We start from the raw sequence: 23,331 nt of genomic DNA on the forward strand, positions 1-23,331 counted from the left end.
TGAAGGTTCTACTAATTATTTGTTGCAGCGTTTACATTTGGTACTAAACAGATTATATATATATAAAGTGTATGATGCAAAAGCATTTATTATGTTACCATTCTCTGTTTTGTATTTTATCTTTTCTATTTGCTTTATGAACCAGCTGGTCAAGGACAGGAATCTCCCACTCCCGCCCAAAAGATTATTTTTATTCACTTATAATAGAACGAAAAAAAAATAACTCAGTGGGATTTCTCTTTTCAATGTTTATCATTCAAACCTCATAGCCCTGCTTCAGCAAATAAAATAAAGTTAGGGGGAGATCAATTGTACATGTCCTAAAACTGGAAAAATCTAGTTTACTATGTTTAAAGGTAAACTAGAGGAAAGAATAAATACACAAAAGGAAAGAAAATATTCTCTTAAATGCCAGTTTTTATGTATGCTTACATTGTGTGATATATGCTCTCCTACAGTGTTCACTCTTTATTCCTGAAGTTTATCTTCTTTCTATGCCTACAATTATTCTATCTAACAGTATCAAGCTCAATTTTGCCATTTTGCATTCACAGTAAATGTCTTCAGAGAAAAGCAAAATAGAGGGTCCAAACAACTCAAAATCCCCTCACTTTCCCATGAAACTCACACTAAATATTTGATATAGATATAGATATATAGATATCACACATACACATCTATGTATGAGTTTAGAAGTTTTTCTTCTTTTAGTCTCTATACTGAAAAATTGTCTGGAAATATATGTATATATATATATAATTTTATTTCCTTTTTTGTATTTATAATGGGATTATCTGGGGGATAGATACATCACACACACACCACACACACCCATATGTAATATACATATATGCATATTATATGTATGTATGCATATACACAAATGCACATGTATGTATCTCCAGGAAATTCTCAGGGTTTTACATAATCAGTTTTCAGAAACATGAGTGTTCCTGGGTACTATAGTACCCTCTCCCTTGCTGAGTGAATATAAATGAAGAGGGGTAAAACAATAAAAATGAATTAAATTATTGAATTTGTGGTCAAGTTTCCTCATACTATAGCGTTTTGGTGAAGAAAAAAATTAAGCCAGGTTGCCGTAGGGAGAGTGTTGGAGATGTTTGCACCTTAAGTTGAGCCTTAGAGAGTAGGTTGTAGTTTGATACTTAAAGAAAGCGTGAGGACATTTGAGGTGCAGAAAATAGCAGTGGGCAAGAATAAAACTGAGAAAAATATTCTCCAATGGCCTCCAACTTTTTTGAGTTTTCAAAACACTTCTTACCATTAAAAGTGTTAAGACAAGAGCCCTTCCACAATAGGATAGGTAGTAAAGAATCCAGCCTCTGTGTTAGATGGACCTAGGTTTTCATCTCAAGTCTTTTATTTATTACAACTGTATGATCTTGAGGTAAGTACTTAATTTTTCAGAGTTTTAATTATTGATATTTAAAATGGGAACTATGAGACTTCACTCACAAAGTTATTATAAAGATTACCTGAGAAGCTGTTTTTTGTTATTACTATGAAACATGCTTATCTGAATATCTGGTGTATAATAAATACTCAACTATCTATGGTGTTGCATATATATATTATGATATTGCTTGTATTTTATTATCTTTTAAAAATTTTCCATATGTGGATTCATAGGTTCCGTTTGGCAACATTCTATCTTCTTGCCTCTTCCCTCCCACTGGAGTGGGAGATCTATTTTTACAAGCTGTGACATAGTCTACATATGTGTATGTGGTGATGAGAAATCTTTCAGAACTTGAGGGTAGTGGGAAATAATGTTGACCAGATAATGTGGGGCCATTTAATGAGATTTTGAAAGCTGGACACAAGGGTTTGAACTTAATATGTGAGTTAAAGGGGAGAGGTTTAAATTTTAGGTTTTTGAGCTGGGAGAGATCAGAATAAAGTTGTATTTTTTAAAACATGAGTTGGTTTGAGAAGAGCAGTTGGAAACTAACTGAGAGGGATGGAGGGCTACTGGAGGGAGGGACATATCTTAGGCTGAAGGCCCTGAGGATCTTGAGATACGAGGATAGGGAAGACAATTTAAACTGACTAATGATTTAAAAGAAAAAAATGTCATAACTGGGTAATAGATTGGACCTAGTACATGGAGAGGGAAGAGGGCAAAACAGAAAAAACATATGTGGAATTTAGGTCAGATCATTTATGCTGCCCTTTACTGTATTTGGCCTGAGAGTAAATGGTTGTTTGAATATTTGTACAATAATTTTGGACACAGATTTTATTTTCTCATAGGGAAACACTGATTTTAAACACTGACAAAGCTATATTTTTCTATTATTGAAAGTTATTGTCCTCTCACAAACTAAGAATTTTATAATAAATGGGATTGAATTTTATCAGATACTTTTTAAAAATCTATTGAGATGATCATAGAGTTTATTTTTCTTTTTTAACGTCATAAATATATTTATGGGAAATCCAACTTGATTATGGTAAGTTACCTTGTTTATATTCTCTTGAATTAAAATTACTAATAATATTTTGCTTACGATTTATAGAATGAATGAAATGGGTCTATAATATTTGTTTCTAATAATGTTTTCATATGGTTTCAGTCTCAATGAATTGGAACATATTTTCTCTTGTCTCTATTGTCTGGAAATGTTTGTACAAAATTGAGATGGTATGTTTCTTGAAAATGTGACAGTTTTGCCCATAAAACTGTCTAGTCCAGATATTTTCTTGTGTAATATGTTTAAAGCTTGTTTTGATTTCTTCAGTAATTATACGACTATTCAAGACTATTAATTACTTGTGTAGTAAGTTCTACCAAATAATACTTTTCTAGAAATTTATGTATTTTTCCTAAGCATTCACAATCATTGGAAAATTATTATAGGTAATCTCTGTTATTATCTTTTTTATTGTGGTAAAACATGTGTAACATAAAATTTGCTATTATAAACATTTTAAAGTGTACAATTCAGTGGCATAACATAGATTCACATTGTTGTGCAACCATTACTGCTATACATTCCCAGAGCTTTTTCATTCTTGCAAACAGAAACCCTGAACCCATTAAACAATAACTTCCCATTTCCCCTTACCTCCAGCCCTTAGTAACCTCTATTCTTTCTTCCTGCATAAATTTGACTATTCTAGGTACCTCATGTAAGTGGAATCATACAATATTTGTCCTTTTCTATCGGCTTATTTCACTTAGCATAATGTTTTCAAGATTCATACATGTTGTAACATGTATCCGTACTTCATTACCTTTTATGGCTGAATAATATCCCATAATATGTATATACCACGTTTTACTTATCCATTCATCTATTGATGGGCATTTGGATTGTTTCTACCCTTTGGCTCTTTAGTGCTTCTGTGGGCATTGGTGTGCAAATATCTGTTTGAGTATCTGCTTTCAACTCTTACTGGTATATACCTAGAGGTGAGAAATTGTTGGTCATATGCTAATTTTATGTTTAACTTTTGAAGAACTGTCATACTGTTTTCCACAGTGGCTGCATCATTTCACATTCTCAGTGGCAATGAACAAGGGTAATATTTTTTCCATAGCCTCACCAACATGTTTTCCTTTCTTTTTTTTTTTGCGGTACGCGGGCCTCTCACTATTGTGGCCTCTCCCTTTGCGGAGCAAAGGCTCCGGACGTGCAGGCTCAGCGGCCATGGCTCACGGGCCTAGCTCTCCGCAGCATGTGGGATCTTCCCAGACCGGGGCATGAACCCGTGTCCCCTGCATCGGCAGGCAGACTCTCAACCACTGTGCCACCAGGGAAGCCCTCCTTTCTTTTAATAATAGTCATCTTATCTTAATGAGTGTGAAGTTGTAAAACTTTGTGGTATTGATTTATATTTCCCTAATGACTAATGATGTTGAGTATCTTTCAATGTCCTTATTGGTCATTTGTGTATCTTTTTCAGAGAAACGTCTATTCAAGTTCTTTGCTCATTTTTTAAATTGGATTATTTTGTTGTTGTTTTTGTGAGTCATATGAGTTTATTTTATGTAGTCTAGATATTAATCTCTGGACAGATATGTGATTTGCAAGTAATTTCTCCCATTTTGTGAGTTGTCCTTTCACTCACTTGATAGTATCCTTTGATGTACAAAAGTTTTAAATTTTGATGAAGTCCAATTTATCTGTTTTGGTTGTTGTTGTTGCCTGTAATTTTGCTATCACATCCAAAAAATCATCACCAAACCCAATATCATGAAGATTTTCCCTCATCTTTTCTTCTAGGAGTGTTATAGCCTTAACCCTTATGTTTAAGTCGTTGATCCATTTTGAGAAATTTTTGTTTATGGTGTAAGAATCCAACCTCACCTTCTTCATGTGGCTATCTAGTTTCTCAAGATTGTTGAAAAAACTGTCTTGGTCTTGGCACTCTTGTCAAAACTCATTTGACCATATATTTGAGGACTAATTTCTGGGCTCTCTATTCCACTCTCTATGTCTGTCTTCATGTCAGTACCACACTGTTTTGATTATTGTTGCTTTGTAGTGAGCTTTGAAATATGAAAATTTGAGTCCTCCAACTTCGTTCTCTTTCAAGATTGTTTTTGCTATTCAGGGTCCTTTGAGATTCCATATGAGTTTTAATATGGGTTTTTCTATTTCTGCAAAAACCACTGTTAGGATTTTAATAGGGTTTGGATCGCATCTGTAGATTGCGCTGGGTAGAACTGTCATCTTAACAATATTAAGTCTTCTCATCAAAAAACATGGGATATCTTTCCATTTATTTATATCTTCTTTAATTTCTTTAAGCAATGTTTTTTAGTTTTCAGTGTGTAAGTCTTTTCCTCCTTGGATAAATTTATTACCAAATATTTTATTCTTTTTGATGTTATTGTGAATGGAATTGACTTCTTAATATCCTTTCCAGATTGTTCTTTGTTAGTGTGTAAAGATGCAACATATTTTGCATGTTGATTTTGTATCCTGCAACTTTGAATTCAGTTATTAGCTTTCATACTTGTGTGTGTGTGTGTGTGTGTGTGTAGCCTCATGATTTTCTAAATATAGGATCATATCATCTGTGAACAAAATCATTTTACTTACTCTTTTCCAATTTGGATGACTTTCTTTTCCATGCCTAATTGCTCTGGCTAGGACTTCCAACACTATGTTAAAAAGAAGTGGCAAAAGAAAGTGGGTGGTGTCCCAGTCTTGTTTGTTCCTGATTCTTGAGGAAAAAAACTTATAAATCTCAACTTGTACTGTGGTTATATCCTCCTTTCATTTAAGATATCATTTGTTTAGTCTTCATTCTTTTTAATCAGTCTTGTAAGAGGCATGTCAAGTTTGTTAATTGAAAAAACAAAACAAAACTTGTCTTTTGCATTGTTTTGTTTTTCACTGATTTATGATCTTATATTGCTATCTATTTTACTTGCTTTGGGTTTATTTGGTTATTCTTCTAACTTCTTGAGAAATTTACTTAGTTTATCAAATTTCAAATTTTTATCTATTTTTCTCATATTTAAGGGCATAAATTTCCTTCAAAGCATTATTTTGCCATATTCCAGAAGTTTCTTTATGTGTGTTTTCAGTATCTTTCATTTATTTTTAAATTACAGTATGATTTGGTCTTTACTCTTGAGTCACTTAAGAATTTCTAAATATATAGGAAATCAAGGACTCTATGAAATGTTTGAAATTTTTTGGGGGGGAAGAGTTGGTTTTAGTATTTTTTCTGAGTACATGATCAATATTTATGTACGTTCCATACGTACTTGGAAAACTGTGTGTCCTCTAATTTGTAGATGTAGAACTATATACATGTATTAGGCCAAGACATTATTTTATTGTTCACATCTAGAACATTACTGATTATTTTTGTCTACTTGATTTTTCAAAAAACAGGGAGAAATGTGTTGAAATCTCCCAATATGTTGATGGATTTATTAATTTCTCCTTGTAGTTACAAACATTTTGTTTCATATTTTGAGGTTATTCTATTAGGTACAAGCCTACTCATAATTGCTGTGCCTTTTTGGAGAATTGAATTCTTTATTATTAGATAGTGACTCTCTCTAGCCCTAATTTTTCTAATTTTAAAGCCTATTTTCTCTGATATTAATGTAGTTCACTGGTTTCCTATGGTTATAATTTGCTGGACATATCTTTTCCCATCTTTTAACTTTCAATCTTTTGTGTCCTTTTGCAATGTAGTGGTGTCTCTTGTAAGCTACATAGATCTAAATACTGTCTTTTTAACCAAACTGTCAACCTTTTAGCTGAGGAGTTTGACCTATTTACATTGATTATTCTTATTGATATATTTTCATCTGTTCCTCTCATCTTATTTTATTATTTAAGTGAGTCCTATATTTTAATACGTTTTTCTTTAGTAATTTTTTTTAACCACTTTCACATCCATTGGCTTTTTTACTACTCCAATCCAATCATACTGATATTATCTAGACTTTAATACTGAGTCATATGGTTATACATTTCATTTTCTTTTTTTTTTTTTTTTTGCGGTACGCGGGCCTCTCACTGTTGTGGCCTCTCCCATTGTGGCGCACAGGCTCCAGACGTGCAGGCTTAGCGGCCATGGCTCACAGGCCCAACCACTCCGCGGCATGTGGGATCTTCCCGGACCAGGGCACGAACCTGTGTCCCCTGCATCGGCAGGTGGACTCCCAACCACTGCGCCACCAGGGAAGCCCTATACATTTCATTTTATCTTTGATTTTGATTCCCTTCTTCTTTTTTAGACTACAACCACTTTACCAAGATATTTGATTATTTTTTATGACATATTTTATTATATCATATTTACTTCATCCAAAACTGTTTTCAGTGTTAGTCTTTGAGGGAAAATATTCTTAAGCATTTTATACCTCTAAGAATATTTTTCGTCATGACCTCATATGTGGATAATATTTGGGCTGGATATAAAACTCTGTATTTTAAATCCTTTTCTTTAAACATTTGAAAAATACTGATTCACTTTCTTCTTTCATCCATTTTGCTATTGAAAAATTTTATGTTAATCAGATTCTTGTTCCTTTGAGCATAATCTTCTCTTTTTCTCTTTAGGCTGTTCGATCTTTCTCTTTGTCACTGTATACTCTTAAATTTCACTATAATGTGTCTGGGTGTAGGTTTTTCTTCTTTGATATTCTATAGGCCCTTTGATTTTTAAATCAAAATAAAACAATGATAAAATAAGATGAGATAAAATAAAAGACTTTTTGGTCTTTTATTTAGTGTTAATTCTAGGAAATACATCTCCATTATTTCTTAAAATTTTTTCTTCCTTCCAGTTTTATTTATTCTTTTTCTCTGAGATTCCTAATACCTGTCTGTATTTTAGTTCTAATAATTCTATCCTACATACTAATTAGATTTTCTTTCATATGCTTTGTTTCTTGGTTCTTTTCATCACCCTCCTGAGAGATTACTTTAATTTGGTAATTCCTTTATTTCTTTCTAAGTATAAGCATTATGCTGTTTTTCCATAGTTTTATTTTGTTCAAGTATTATATTTTCATGGCTCCTATTTCTGCTTCATCACTTCAGCCATTTTATGCTTTCTTGTTATTATTTTATATTATAAATTATTACAAGTTATTTTATATTATAAAGATATTACAAATATCTTTATTTCTTTTAGAATGTACACTAGGTCAATTTTAAAAACTTGGTTTCATGTGATCTTTTACTTATTTCTAAAATTTTTGCTTTTGATGTTATTTCTAACACTCCATATTGTTTAACTTTTTTTTTTTTTTTTTTTTTTTTTTTTTTTTTTTTTTTTTTTTAATCTTTGGTACGCAGGCCTCTCCCGTTGCGGAGCACAGGCTCCGGACGCGCAGGCTCAGCGGCCATGGCTCACGGGCCCAGCCGCTCCGCGGCATGTGGGATCCTCCCGGACCGGGTCACGAACCCGTGTCCCCTGCATCGGCAGGCGGACTCCCAACCACTGCGCCACCAGGGAAGCCCTGTTTAACTTTTAAAATAGTCATTTTCCTCTAACGTTTTGATATATTGACCTGTGAGCTAATTTTCTTTAGGGAATATTGGCTACTCTGAAAGGTAGCATATGTGTGGAAAGGCCAGTGCTCAGTCCACTTAAGTCTCTATGATCTTAGTAATGAGATGTGACTAAAATCTAGGGTAGAGAATCTTGGACATCAGGAACCACTGCCAATCACTTCTCACTTCAAAGCAACTTCTTAGATCAGGAGTTCACTTTTTTCTACTGGAAAGAAGAATTGTCTTGAGGAGTATGTTTTTTACCTTGTTGAAAACATTTTATAATTCTTTATTAGATGTCTTTAAAATTTGTGAGTTTATTTCTAATAATAATATTTCCCTATTGTTATGTCAATGATTTTGCTTTTCTGAAAAAGTAACCTGTGTTTTAATCAGAATAATAAATACTTCTTCATAAAGTATCTATCAAGTTGCCTACTACTCTATAAAATAAAGCTAAGACTTAGACCTTAATACCTAAGTAACTTATACCTTTAAAAATAGTAGTTATAATTTTGCTTTGTAAGCCTTTTCCAATGTCTATGTAATCTTTAAATTTTCACTAACACTGTACCCTTATATCTTTTAATGGAGAAAAGGCTCTTTAGATTATGTGAGATGTATTACATACTTTGAAATTGAAACCAATTGTTTAATGATATTCAAAAAGTGATTAGCTATTTACATGAAATAGAGTAGTACCTACAGCATAAAATTAAATAGGATATTAATCATTGTGCTTCAGGGCATAAATTGACAATAACCAAGGTCAGGAGAGGATGTAATATACCCACAGTTAAGCAGGATTAGATTCATTTTCAGAATTCCAGACCCATTTCTAAGGAAAAATGCATTGGGTACAGTCTGACGCGGTAATATGGACCCAGTGAGATGCTATAGTTAGGAATCTATCACTTTATTGTTGCAATGTATATGTAATATGGCTCCTTTTCTTCTCAAACATTTCTGCTATTTGCCACTGCTGCATTGAAATCCATCAGAATTCAAACTCTTCAGAGAAAAGTGCCCTTTTCCTAGTTCTTTCCCCCTTCCTTCTCCCTCACTCCCTGTCTTTTTGTTCAGCATGTCCATTATGTTTCTCAAAGGCACAGTGGAAATGAACAATTCAGGTTGGTGATGCCCCAGCTTATAACCAACAGGGTTTTCAAAAAAAGATTTTGGAAACTTTTAAATTTTACCAATATAACTAAATGACTCACATGTTAGGGAAATATCTGCCTTTAGGATTTCTTCCTAATTGTGTCGTACTGATACTAATACTCATCATCTATCCAATTTGGTCAACTTTGTCCCTGTCCCTACTTTTCAGATGAGGAAATTGAGAGGGAATAAATATCCCACTTAAGGCGCTCCCTTCTAAGGTCCCAGAAGCAAAAATACATTTTAAAACAATGAATTTATATAAAATAAAGATGAGGAGTCCAAATAGAGTAAGTAATGAGAAGAACCAATATATGAAAACATACATCAGAATACCATATGCAATCTATAATGTCCTTATTGATATGCACATACACTTAAATATTAGCCTGATTTCCACTGTATTTTCAATGATTTGTTTTCCCTCAGAAATATACAATATTATTATATAGTTTAATAGATTATTATGTCAGAAACTAATTTTGGTCTTTCTTCACATTTATTTTCAGTCTGATTTTATAAGTATTAAAAAATTTCCCTCAGTTTGAACTGGAGTTTTACAAAAAGTGGGAATAAGATGTTAGAGTCTCCATAATAATCTGGTTATAGCTTTGCTTGGTTACTTGTATTATTTTTAGTTCTTTAGGAAATTAAAAAGATACTGCTTATTCAGCTCTTGGTTGACTTCCCAGAAATGAAATAAAGATACTTAGAATGGAAATATTTTTTTTTTTTTTTTTTTTTTTTTTTTTTTGTGTTTTTTTTTTTTTGCGGTACGCGGGCCTCTCACTGTTGCGGCCTCTCCTGTTGCGGAGCACAGGCTCCGGACGCGCAGGCTCAGCGGCCATGGCTCACGGGCCTAGCCGCTTCGCGGCATGTGGGATCTTCCCGGACCGGGACACGAACCCGTGTCCCCTGCATCGGCAAGCGGACTCCCAACCACTGCGCCACCAGGGAAGCCCTGGAAATATTTTAAACATTCAAATCTTATATTTTAAATGTAGCTTGTTCTGGAATAATGAATATTAACTTGAGTTACAAATATTATTTAAATTTTTTTCTTGGGAGATCAAATCAATAAGCACATTTTAACTAACAAATTGGCACGATTTTAAATTGTGTATAAAGTATCTTAGCTTTCTGAAAAATTGTTCCCAAGAAGCACTTTAAGAATTGCAGTGTTGCTATAATTAGACATACCCTATATCCACTAGAGGTAAAAGCAGTTTTAGACTACTTTTGGTTACCAGCTAGGATATTTATAATAATCTAGAACATTAGGTGTACATTGAGAAAAGTATGCCTTCCAGGAAGGAAAGAAAGTTTTTCACTTAATTAACAGTGTAGAACACCTCTTGACTGTGAGTTGCTGGTAGCACTGATGGTATTAAGAAGGCTTCCGAAATGTTCAACCATTATACCTAATTTATGATATGCAATGAACTTTCCAGCTTTGCTAATATGTATATTGATTTTTGTCAAAAATGATATTTTCAATCTTTTTCATTTATAACCAGGTAATGTGCTGTATCAAATTCCCATAACTTTGTAAATATTAATCAAAATTTTTCTTCGTGAGTGAACTAATTTCTCCTTTTGCTTAAATACAAATAGCTTTTTTCAACATAACTTATCCATAAGCATGCCACAATGATTTTACAAAGTTAAGGCATACTCACTTTTGTTTAAAATTAAAATGCTATATATTACAAATTACTATTAATAAAGTGATAAATTTAAAATGAACATCTAAATACTTTGTCAATATCCAACGAAGATTTGATTGATCTTTTCTTCCTTTTTCCTCTAAAGCTTTCTGGAAGTATTTTGGATGTGTATAGTGGTGAGCAGGGAATTTCACCAGTTAATATGGGCCTTACAAGTGCTTCTTGTCCAAGTAGTCTACCAATGAAAAGAGAAATTACAGGTAACATTGCTTTTATAGTTTTATCCTTTTTAAAAATCAACTACATAAGACATGAGTGACATATATTTCCAAGCTAAAGAGGATTTTAAAAATATTATTAAAATAGTTAGTTAAAATGGAAGACATTTAGAGAGTAAATCTATCTTTTTTTCCTCTATGACAACCAAACAGCAAGTTAGCATAACTTACAGTTCAATTGAATTCATTAATTATTTTAGGAATTGGGTGAATATACACATAACTTCTATTCATATGTGTATGACAGTTTGACTAAGTTTTTCACTTAACATAGGTTCACTTTGATATTGAATAGATGCAATTTATTAACATGATTGCAAAAGAACAGATTAATAGATTAAGGAAAATTAGATTTTCCCCTTTTTAGCTTGTTTTATGGATTTCATGATTCACATTTAACTTTCTCATGTGCGTAAAAAACCCTCAGTTTTCAATAGTAAATCTCAAAATTGTTACAACTCAAAGGAATTATAGGGGCACTGTCAAGTTCCTCCAATATGTTGATGTGGGAATCAAGAGTCAGAGGAGTTATTTTCCCAAAGTCATACAGCTGATTAGAAGCAGAAGTGGATCAAAATAAGGATTTCATGGCTTACCAGACCAGTGTTAGTTTCTCCATAAGAATAAAATAAAACTCAGTCGAAATTTCTATAACAAATTTTTAGTTTGGAGCTCAAACACTGGTCTTTAAATATTTTTATACAGTTAATATAAACATTTTTAATAAATGCAATATATCCATTCTTGGAGTCTAACCAATAACTCAAAAATATCTATGCATTCAAATTATTTAGACTAAAATTAATGAATGTAGCCTTAACTAAATTTAAATAAATGTATTTTAAAACTAGAATAATTCAAAGAACATTGTATTAATTATCTATTGCTGTATAACAAATTACTCAAAATTTAACAGCTTGAAATAATAAACATTTATTATCTCATACAATCCCTATGGTTCGGAAATTCCGGGGGTGACCTGTAAAACTGGTTTTGGCTCAGAGTCTCTCATAAGGTTGCAGTCAAGATGTTGGCCAGAGGTACAGACATTTGCCACTTGACGGGCTAGAGGATGCACTCCCAAGGTGGTTCACTCACAGGTCTTCCAAGTCGGTGCTGCTTGTTGGCAAGTGGCCTTGGTTCTTTACCACATTGACCTCTCCACAGGACTGCTCAGGTGTCCACATGACATGACAACTAGCAATTCAAGGGACACCAAAGTGGGAAGCTGAAAATGTCTTTTATGATGTAGTCTGGGAAGCCACACTAATCATTCCCACAAAATTCTGTTGGTTTCACGGGTCAGCTTTATTCAGTGTGGAAGGGCACTAACAAAGGTGTGAATATCATGAGTGAGAATCATCGTGGGCCATATTGGAGACTGACTATCACAAATGCTCACAAGTACATAGCACATGAAGTGTCACTTACTGAAAGTATGGAGTTGTCCAATAGGAATATCTGAGAAATGTAGTTAGTTCCAATTCTTGGGATGTAGAAATCATAATTTTTTATAAAAAATTAAGGTTGTAATAATTTTGAATAATCTTAAAATTCTGAGAACAATACTAATAAAAATGATGAAGCAGTTTAATATTTTCTGTGTGCTGTACCCATTTTAATCATCACAGTAATTATCAGGTAAGTATTATATTATATCAGTTTTACAGATAAGAAACCTGAGACACAGAGAACTTAGGTAACAGTTCACAAGGCTATTAAATGGAGGGCCAGAATACAAATCCAGGTTTTACTGCTCAAAGCCCATAGGTTTTGTCACTGCCTTCTTACTAAAGAGCACTCTGTTCCAAATTTCTGAATATTTGCAAAAAATACGTATATATATTTTACCACTTGGAGCAAGTAATATTGTATTTTCACTAGTATTTCTGAATTATGTTGCCTGGAAGGATTGTAAGGTAGCAATAAGTACTGTTTCAATTGTCTTCCTTTCGATCAGAAACTGATACTCGAGCTTTGGCAAAAGAGAGACAAAAAAAGGACAACCACAACCTCAGTGAGTATATTTTCCTTTTTTCGAAACAAAATTAATTAATGCAAGAGGAAATGCAGAATTTAAAATGTGTGATGTTTTATTGTTGCCCCATAAATATTTTGAGGTCAGATGACCAGAAGTGTACATGCTCACTGGTAGAGCTATGTTGGGAAATTTAAACAATGCGAACTCTCAGAAAAGCTAGACATTTTTATGCAGTTCAGCATCTCAAGTTCTCTCCTTGATCATTCTCTCTCTCTCTCTCTCTCTCTCTCTCTCTCAGGCTGCATGTGAGCATTGAGTTATGTCTGAACTCAGTTGTGACTCATGACTCCAAGGTTTAAAGAGATAAAAATGACTTTAGAAAATATACACCATTTAAATAGCAAGAAATGTGACTCCAGGTTCTTATCTTTCTGTGTCAATCTGCTCCTCTCTTCCTAATGATAAGGCCTCTTACACCTTCCTGGGGGTCAATTTGACTCTGATAATGGGTCACATGAGATGGGTAAATGCAGTCCAGGGAAGTTGTTGAGGGGCAAGTTGAGTTTTAGAGTGCTTTGTCATGTCTCAAATGCTTAACTGTCTTAAGTGAGCTTGACTAATTGGGTGTGAAGCTTTTTTGTTCTCGGAGCCAAATCAAAAAATGAGAAAAAAATAGAATAGAATAAAATTAAATAAAAACTTTAAAGCCCTAAAACAAACCAGGAATTTCCTTACATGTGGTTAGTTGAAATTGATTCTACATGTACCTGTGAAACCTGCATATATCTGTTCATCAAGCATCTGCCTACGTCACAGAGTAGGTTGACTGTGTGACTGAGGAGAGGGCTGACCTGTGGTTATAATGGTCCTTAGAGTAATTGTGGAGAGGGAAATGATTTGATTCTGATCACTTAGTGGCAGAGCAGATAAGTGTTGGTGCAGTTTATGAGACAAGTAGAACCTGAAAGACAGAGCTAGTTGTTGCCAGAAGGAATTAATGATACATCGAGGAGATAAAGGCTTCTCTCTTAGTTTTAAGCCTGCTAACTATTACCTTCCTTGCTCCTTTCTTCTCTCCTCTATGTTTGCACTTTAAATAACAGGTCACTTAATGTAAAGTATGATAGGTGCCTGGTATGACCATTATCAAAGAGTTTTCTAATTTGGATTCTCTTACTTAGGGATCTTCCTTTTTGGAGATATCAATGTTACAAAAAAATAATATCACATTTTAAATATAAATCTAGGATATCCCTTAACATTTGTGAGGATCATGGCTGGAGGACAAATAAAGTCCCACTTACCAGATGTCTAAATACTTAAAAGCTATAACTCAAGCTAGAAATGCTAAATTAAGTATGTTCTATCCTTCCTAAAGATTGGAAGGCCAGGTGTGAAATAACAATTCTCAGATCCTTGGAATTCTGAGTAGGAATGTCAGGGTGGGGCAATGCTAGCCTTTAGCCAGCAGCCCATCTCACTTCTCTGTCTACCCCCTAGAGGCCACTTGCATTTCTATGCTGCAAGTGGCCTCAAACACGAGTGGGAACCCCTCATTCTGTATATTCAAGTTCTATACATATCTCTGCAAACAGTTGCCCCTTGTCTGCATCTTGGGACTAGGGTAAGCACCTTGGTGTCCTGATCCTCCCTCAAGAGGATGGACCTGGGAAGCAGCCTGAACAGGCTCAGGGTGTTTGGGAAGATAGTCCTGTTGCAAATTAGCCGGAACGTAGTTTAGAAGGGGGATCCCTTTGTCCTGTGGCTGCCTTGCTCAGTGTGGATGGGTGTGGTAAGAAAAGGCAAAGGGGGCTCCTCATCAGTATGGGGTCTGAGAAGAGAGGCCCCTTTTGCTTGGATCTAAGGACAGGAATGAGTGAATATATCAAAAACTTGGTGACGAGTGAAATCACGTGTAGCATGAAATAGTTTAGTAATTTCTTAAAACTTGACTCCTTTACAGACAACTAGTACTGGAGATGAAAACATTGAGGAACGAAACTTCTCATCATAATTAGCCATTAAAAGTTTTACTGGGCACAATCTAAGAAGAGCTGGGTAGGAATTTCTGATATTTTACGTAAGGTGCATCTAAATAATAGATTTTGATAAAACATTATAGGACTAAACCAGTCTCCTATTTTGAGATAAAACTGTGAACATCCTTCCTAGCTGCTCTTCATCTTATATTTAAAAGTCTGTTTTATAATATAGGAGTGAATATGTGTGAACATAGACTTACTAATAAATTCTCACTGTAAAATATAAATGTATTTCTATCAGCATTATCTTTGTTTATTTTCTTTTCAGTTTTTTATATGGTGTCAGTTTTTTGAATCACATGCATAGGAAAACAGGATTGGTAAAGAGGGAAAATAAACTCTCCCAAGAATCAATTATATCCTAATTTCAGAGGAATCCCAATGTATTATTTTTGAAGGTCAAGTTCAGTCATGGTAAATTGCTTTGTAGAGTAGGTTCACCAAGGCAATTGATATATTTTTCATGACTTTCCTTGTTTCTAGTAGCAGATCTTATTTTTGAAGCACGTATGGTTTAATGTTTTTGACATAGTTTTCTTCTTCTTCATGACATTTTACTTCCTTCATTTCCCTAAAAAGCTTAAAAATGTTATCTACTTAAACAATATTATGCATAAGTTGTGGTTCCTGATACTGGAAATATAGAGCACTGGGAATATAGGACTACTCTGTGCTCTGTAAGACTGCTCTTAGGTAAGGGTCAATATAGAAAACTCTACTTATTTGTATATTTGACATTTATTGAACATTTACTAGATGCACAAAATTTCCATAAGCAATGGATGCATAGAAATGCAAACAGAGAAAACAGTCTCTGAATAAAAACCTACATCAGTAGTTCTCAAAGTGTGAGCCCTAGACGAGCAGCGTCGGCATCACCTGGGAACTTGTTAGAAATGCAAATTCTTGGGCCCAACCCAATCCTACTAAAATCAGAATCTCTAGGTGCGGGGTACAAATTTATTTTAACTATCCCTCCAGGTGTGTCTGATGCATGCCAGAGTTTAAGAATCACTGCTCTATGTATTATTGAAAGTTGTTAAATTAGAAAACTATATTTATAGTCTAATCAACGTACATTTATTTAGCACCTTTTACATGCCAAGGCCGCTGGAGATACAAAAGAAATGGTCCCTGCCCTCAAAGAGGTCATAGTCTATTTGGGCACACATACCTACCATGTAGCAAACTTTGTGTTAGCCTTTCAGTGGCGTGTATGAGAAAGGAGAGTATATAAATATATATATATATCAGTATGAGTGAATATTATTGCATTTCAAAGAATGATAAAAATGTTGTTTTTGAGAGAAAATGTTTTAAAATAATTGTGAATAATAGACTCACAATTCTAATATTGTTATTTTTACTTTTAGAATAAAATGTGTTTGATTTTTTTATTTTTGAGAAGTACCCTTTTCACTAAATGAAACTTTTTTGCTCATTGTTTTTCAAAGATTGTTAAGAAAGTTTACAGCTGACCAAAAATGAATTATGCTTTAATGAGAATAATCAATAATATTTCTTTTTTAATAGTTGAAAGAAGAAGAAGGTATAATATTAATTACCGAATCAAGGAGCTTGGCACTCTTATTCCAAAGTCTAATGATCCGTGAGTTCACCAATCATTTATTAATAATGTTATGGTTTCAATCCCCCCCGCCAAAAAATGGGTGGGAGAGAGAGGGGGAGGGGAGAACCAAAGACTAGGAAACTAACCAGCTGTGGTAAAGATAAGGCTACTGCTGGTCTCATTTTTTAATATCTATTCAAGGCTGATCATTATTAAGCATCAACGTTGTTACTAACACTTGTCCTATTGAGCTATAGGAAATAAGTAAATTATTTCTTCTCAGTATTTAGTGGATTTTTCTGTATGGCACCAATATTTGCAAATTTAGTGGTAGTACCAAATGCTTTCATGATACTGACTGGCATCCTCAATTTATGATTATAGCACTCCTTCCAATTTAAGATTTATGTGTACGTGAAAATTGGAATGTTGAATTTTCAGAGGTTCCAAAATTCTGGTGATATGCAAGCAAAAAAATAGAATTGTAAAAACAGGCTGATTGATGCCAGTCAATAATCGGTTATTGCAATTAAATTTTCAGTCATACAGTCACAAAGTCAGTTAAACAAGATGTTTGAGGTTGTAAATTTCAAGAAATAGTTGATAAAACAAAATATCAATTTAGCATGTTAAGTGTTTCTCTAAAAACATGAAAACATTGTAGCATTAATAATGACTAGAAAAAAATGTTTTGTTCAGACTGAGAACTGGACTCTCCAGACACTGGCAAATATCCATTATTCAGAAATGATGATGTTTGATAAAGTGATATTTGTGAAATTTGAAAGTATTCTTTCCCTAAATGTAAATGTGCTAGTTCACTTGGACAATTCATCCATTTATAATAGAAGGGAATGCCATATTTATTCTTATGGGCATAGTAGATACTGAAGGCATCTCCAGTAGAATGGCAGAAAGAGCACTGGACAGAAAGTCTGAAGAGCTCAATCTTGGTGTAGGTCCTACCAATAATTTTTCAAATCTTTTGAAGTCTCTAAGCATGCAACTCTTTCTGTTAGCAGAAGGGAACATCCATTTTCCAGATAAGACTTTTTTTAACACTTAAAATATAAATGCACATTTATTCACCAAACATTTGATGTAAGACCAAGACCTTTTAGTTTGAATGTGTTTCAATTTTTCTTTCTTACATAAACTGCACAAAAATGTATAGTCTATTTCAATTTCTTAAAGATAAAACAAAAACCTAAGGGCCAACCACCCAAGTATAGATGGATATTTTTTAATGTTTGCACTCTAATTTCTTACAGCATATTTTTTAGCAACCTATCTCTACCTACATTTTACTTCAGCTTTTCCAAAGCTTTTAATATACTTTTCCTAAGAACAATAGCTATCTTTATAAATCCTTTTTCTTCTTTTGCATTCGTATTTCATTAGTTAACATACATATAATTTAATTATACTATCACAATAATAAGTACAATGGGCATTCATTTAACAGCCTGTCAGTAAGTACATGTCACCACAAGGATAACAGAAGTACCTGGGTGTCTCAGAAGGTAGCCTAGTGTCTACTTTGTTCTGTCAACAGTCAGTGAGTATCACAAAGGGAATGGAGAACATTAATTAATCCTGAAAGTGATTAGATAAGGTCAGTTAAGAGAGCTTCCCTTGTAACCAGTAGAGGTAACCCACAGTGCCAGGCCCAGGTTATATGCAGAAAACAGATGAGACTCTAAAATTGGACTCTGAAGCCTGACTGAACATCTTTAGATGTCACCATGCCTGTAAAGCACCAACTATATGGCTGGGTTTTTATAAAAATAAAATCAAGTAATATGTATGAGAATATCTTAAAAATTATAAAGCTTGTATGAGGGATAATTATTACTCTACATTTTTATAGAAGCTTTGGTTGTAAAATGGCTCCTTTCTGGTTCTAATTCATTGTCCAGAACAGGGGATGGAAAACTTTTCCTCTAAAGGGCCAGATAGTAATTATTTCAAGCTTTGTGAGCATTAAGTCTCTCAAAATTATTCAACTCTACCATTGTTGCATGAAAGCAGACATAGACAATATATATATGAAAGAGCATGACTGCATCCAATGAAACTTTATTGACAAAAACAGGTTGCAGGCTATAGTTTGTCTACCCCTGATCTAGAATATGGAAAATCAATTTATCACAGAATCACATCTGAAAGGGACCATAATTGGGAAAGCTTCATTTTAAGTATTCTTAAGGGACTTTCTCTTCTTTGTGGATTTCAGAAAGAGGAATTATTAATTGTTTTAATTCTATTATATGTAGGCACTGAAAACATCAGAGTATTACATATTACACGTTAGAAGGATAGTAATACCACATGAATCCTTTGTTACTGTTATAAGTACAAAGAGCGCACTGGCTCACAATAGAAAACACATTTCTTATGGCAGATGCATTTGAAAAAGTGGGAAAGCCACAGATTTGCAGATACAGCACTGAACTGAGAGAGGAGACCTAGGACTCATCTTCTAAACACCTCATGCTCTTGGGCAAGTAGCAGGAACTCTGAAGCTTTGGTTATAAAAAGGCTCTGAGGACCTTTCCAGCTCATGGCTAGAATAAAGTTACGGTTTGGCTTAGCAAATGAAAGCTAATACCTGAAAGCATTTTGAATTCTATGACGTTGCCATTTTTGTGTATGAAAAACATTCAGAAATTTGTACTTCTTTCTTCTTTGCTGGGTCAAAATAGTATGGTCAGAAGGGAAAAAATATAGTAAAGAGCTATCATTGAGGTATATATGTTGAGAAAATGAAATGAAAAGCACACAGTCTCTTAACCGTCAGTGAAAAATAAAACCAAACAAAACTAGCAAATACAAAAAGTGAAGCATTTCTACAGACGTGTGGTAGTGATTTACTTCATATGTTTTTAATCATATTTACAAAAAATCATATTTGTAGATATAAAAATGCCAACAGAGCATGAATTATTCTAGTTGTGCTATCAAATTATTCTTTTCTTTCTACTTTTTTATATATAAAATTAAGGTATTTTTGTATTGATTTTTTTATCTTCTACAGTCAGAACTTTCTCTGGCCTTTGTGTAAGAATGGCAGTTGAGGTAGTAAATGAGACCTAACAAGACTTTCTAAATCAGAAGTTATAAAATGTTGATCAAAGCAAGAAGAATCAGACGTGTCTTGGTGTTTTCTTTCTTTTTTATTTTTTTAATGTTTCTAAGCGAATGGGCACTCCTAAGATGACAACAGATTGTACATTTTCCATAGTTTTGCCTGGCAGCGTTCTTACTCCAACTTACATATTTCTGTTACCTGCTTTAGCCCTATATACATTCAAGCTTTTAACTTTCTCAACGATGTAAGTTCTTCAAAGAAAATTATTTTGTAGAAAATGAAAAGCCAGTATCAACATTCACTCCTTAGGTATGTCTTTGTATGTGTTAGTGTTTATAGTATAATGTCATATATAATGTTTTTTAATGCCTAACTGCATGAAATTATCTTGGGAGAGAGGTAAACATCTCTTTAATATATTTGGAAAACTTGAAATATTTTCAGAAGCAACCTCATATATTAAAATGGCTTTAAATAGAGTGAACTTTTAAACATTTAGTGAAATGACATCAAGTAGATATTGTAGCAAAACCCATTGTGTGTTTTCTACCACAACTTTTTTTTTAACTTCTTTATTGGAGTATAATTGCTCTACAATGGTGTGTTAGTTTCTGTTTTATAACAAAGTGAATCAGCCATACATATATATATATATCCCCATATCTCCTCCCTCTTGCGTCTCCCTCCCACCCTCGCTATCCCACCCCTCTAGGTGGGCACAAAGCACTGAGCTGATCTCCCTGTGCTATGTGGCTGCTTCCCACTAGCTATCAGTTTTACATTTGGTAGTGTACATATGTCCATGCCACTCTCTCACTTCGTCCCGGCTTACCCTTCCCCCTCCCCGTGTCCTCAAGTCCATTCTCTATGTCTGCGTCTTTATTTCTGTCCTGGCCAAGGTTCTTCAGAACCACTTTTTTTTTTAGATTCCATATATATGTGTTAGCATATGGTATTTGTTTTTTTTTTTTCTGACTGACTTCATTCTGTATGAGAAAGACCATATTTCAAAAAGAGTCATGTACCACAATGTTCATTGCAGCTCTATTTACAATAGCCAGGACATGGAAGCAACCTAAGTGTCCATCGACAGATGAATGGATAAAGAAGATGTGGGACATATATACAATGGAATATTACTCAGCCATAAAAAGAAACGAAATTGAGTTATTTGTAGTGAGGTGGATGGATCTACCACAACTTTGAAGGTTTATTTTAGATCTAAATAAACAGTACCTTAAACTTCAAAGTTGACTAGGGTTATTGTTATCATCCTATTCCTTCTGTCCTTCAAGTTTTTCTTCCCATGAGAAGAAATAAAACAAAATTAGGGCCTTTAGGCTCCTGTTGCTGCTTAGAGTTTTAACTCAGGAGTTCACTACACTTTTCAGTGACAGATAACTTCTTGGTTTAATGACAAAAGTAGCCTCTTTTCCCCCTACCCTTCCCACCACTAGATAATTCACTGTGCTTGGAAAGATATCAACAGCTGTAGTGGCCCCAGAGAACTGACAAAGCATTTTCAAGCTTGAGACAGACGTGGCAATGGTTTGGTGCTTTTCAGTAGAAGATGGCTTATTCCAGCATTCTCACCTAATAAGCATTTTCACCTGTGGTAGAATAATGTATCTTCCTTTAATTTGTTACAGCTAATGAATTGTCGTCTAACCTGAACTTCCAATGAGGCACATGCCAGTCAGGTTTTTCATAAACTACATTTTCCCACTTCTGAACATTTAATAAATACATATTAAGCCCCATGTATTTCATGTAGATCACGTAAACCAAAAATACATGCAGTGTAATGTCTTTTAAAATTTTCCCTACAAGTTTACTTTCTGTTGTATTAAAAGAAATCTCATGATTCTAAATGGAAAATTCATCCAGATTTTTCAACAGCTCTGACTAACTTTTAGCAAGCAGTTTGGCCCTATTGTCCATACATATTATGAATTGTCAGATAGTATTAAATATATTGATGTATGTTTTTAGATATTAAACTCAGTAGCCTGTTCTGTAGTTCCAAATTTATCATCTCTCCTGTCTAAAAATAAGTTTTAATAAAATATTTTTTCTATGCTACAGTCTGAAGATTATTGGCAATGTTCAACTGTATTTACTTATTGCACACTTACTTAAAAATAGATATCCAGCTTTTTAAAAAAAATGTTGATGCTTTTTGTGCAGAAAAATTTGCCTAATGATTCTAGAAAGTTTTGCTCTATTGCATAAAGTGATGTTGCCAAACTCCAATTTGTTTCACAATTACTCAGGATCACCATTCAGGAGGGACTTTATTTTTCTTTTCCTAGAAGCATAAAAGCAACCTTATAGAAAGTAGGTTAAAAGATTGGTGCATTTGAAATGATCTTAAAAAATTTAGGCTTAAGTCCTCAGTAATGTACATTTCCTCGTTCATTAATGCAGAAATACCGCACATAGATTTTAATCTCAGAGTTAATAATAAAAGCAATTTTCACTAAAAATATAAAAACTGTAATGGTAGAATCATGATATTGCATTTAGCTCTCCCACAAAAAGTCACTTTATTACTTTCTTTTGACACTTATTTTCATTCTGGGATTAATTTTACTATATAAGGGCTTCTTAACTATTCTATTAAAATTTCTATTCAGAAGCAATAATATCTAAGAGTGAATAATAGTCATGTAAATCATTATTTCATATTAATGTGAAAGATTTTGTAAGTTCTTATGAATTCTGCTGACATGCACAATTGTGAAAAGGTTATCTCTCCTTTCTACAGTGATATGCGCTGGAACAAAGGAACCATTCTAAAAGCATCAGTGGAGTACATCAAGTGGCTACAAAAAGAACAACAGAGAGCTCGAGAATTAGAACACAGACAGAAGAAATTAGAGCAGGCTAACAGGCGCCTTCTACTCCGGATTCAGGTTTTTATAAGAACATTGCCATGAACCATGTAGCTTACATATGACTTATCCATCATCAGTTTTATTCAATGGTCTCATTTATTTTTTTCTCATTAACAATTATTTTTTCTTCCCAAGGATAATTTTATTGCCTTTTAGAAGTTCATGAATTAGATTGATTCAATTAGGTTTTGATTAGAAATCTAGGATCAAGTTGGCTTTAAAAGTATATAATGAATGACGACAACTAATTGCAAAAATGCAGAAAATAGAATCAATTTTATAAACACACAAATATTATCCCAGTCAAAAAATAATAATAAGCAGAACCTTTGTTTCTATGGATAATATTGGACATTAAGTTCTCCTCTCCCCCTTTTATTTCTATAGTAACATTGCTATGGATTTCATTGCCTTAAGGCATATTATGCCAGTTTATATTGTTACTCCTCATCTGTTCATGTGACACAAAATCTCAGAATATAGGTTTTCATAAGCCTCAAGCTTTTTTCTTTAATATGTGAGCAAGCTTACTGCCAGGTAAAACACTCCTGTTTCCATGAAATGGACCTATAGAGAGAAATTAATCAGGAAGAATGACTGGAAGATTTCCACTATCTCCAAATAGTTGTACTGTAGCCTGAGCCACT

General features: G+C 33.7%; 1 protein-coding gene across 3 annotated transcripts in view; it reads left to right on the forward strand.

Moving 5' to 3' along the window:
* The window catches only part of TFEC (transcription factor EC), a 79,096-nt gene that overhangs the window by 52,437 nt on the left and 3,328 nt on the right, over nt 1–23,331 (forward strand). For all 3 annotated transcript variants that reach the window (XM_027102134.1, XM_027102135.1, XM_027102136.1), the window contains 4 exons: nt 10,971–11,085; nt 13,064–13,120; nt 16,660–16,735; nt 22,555–22,702. In XM_027102134.1, coding sequence (XP_026957935.1) covers nt 10,971–11,085; nt 13,064–13,120; nt 16,660–16,735; nt 22,555–22,702 — 396 coding nt within the window. The remainder of the gene's footprint in view (nt 1–10,970; nt 11,086–13,063; nt 13,121–16,659; nt 16,736–22,554; nt 22,703–23,331) is intronic.

The sequence above is a fragment of the Aethalodelphis obliquidens genome, unplaced genomic scaffold (assembly GCF_003676395.1).
Source record: "Aethalodelphis obliquidens isolate GAN/ISIS:26980383/991018 unplaced genomic scaffold, ASM367639v1 scaffold5, whole genome shotgun sequence".
Taxonomy (NCBI): domain Eukaryota; kingdom Metazoa; phylum Chordata; class Mammalia; order Artiodactyla; family Delphinidae; genus Aethalodelphis; species Aethalodelphis obliquidens.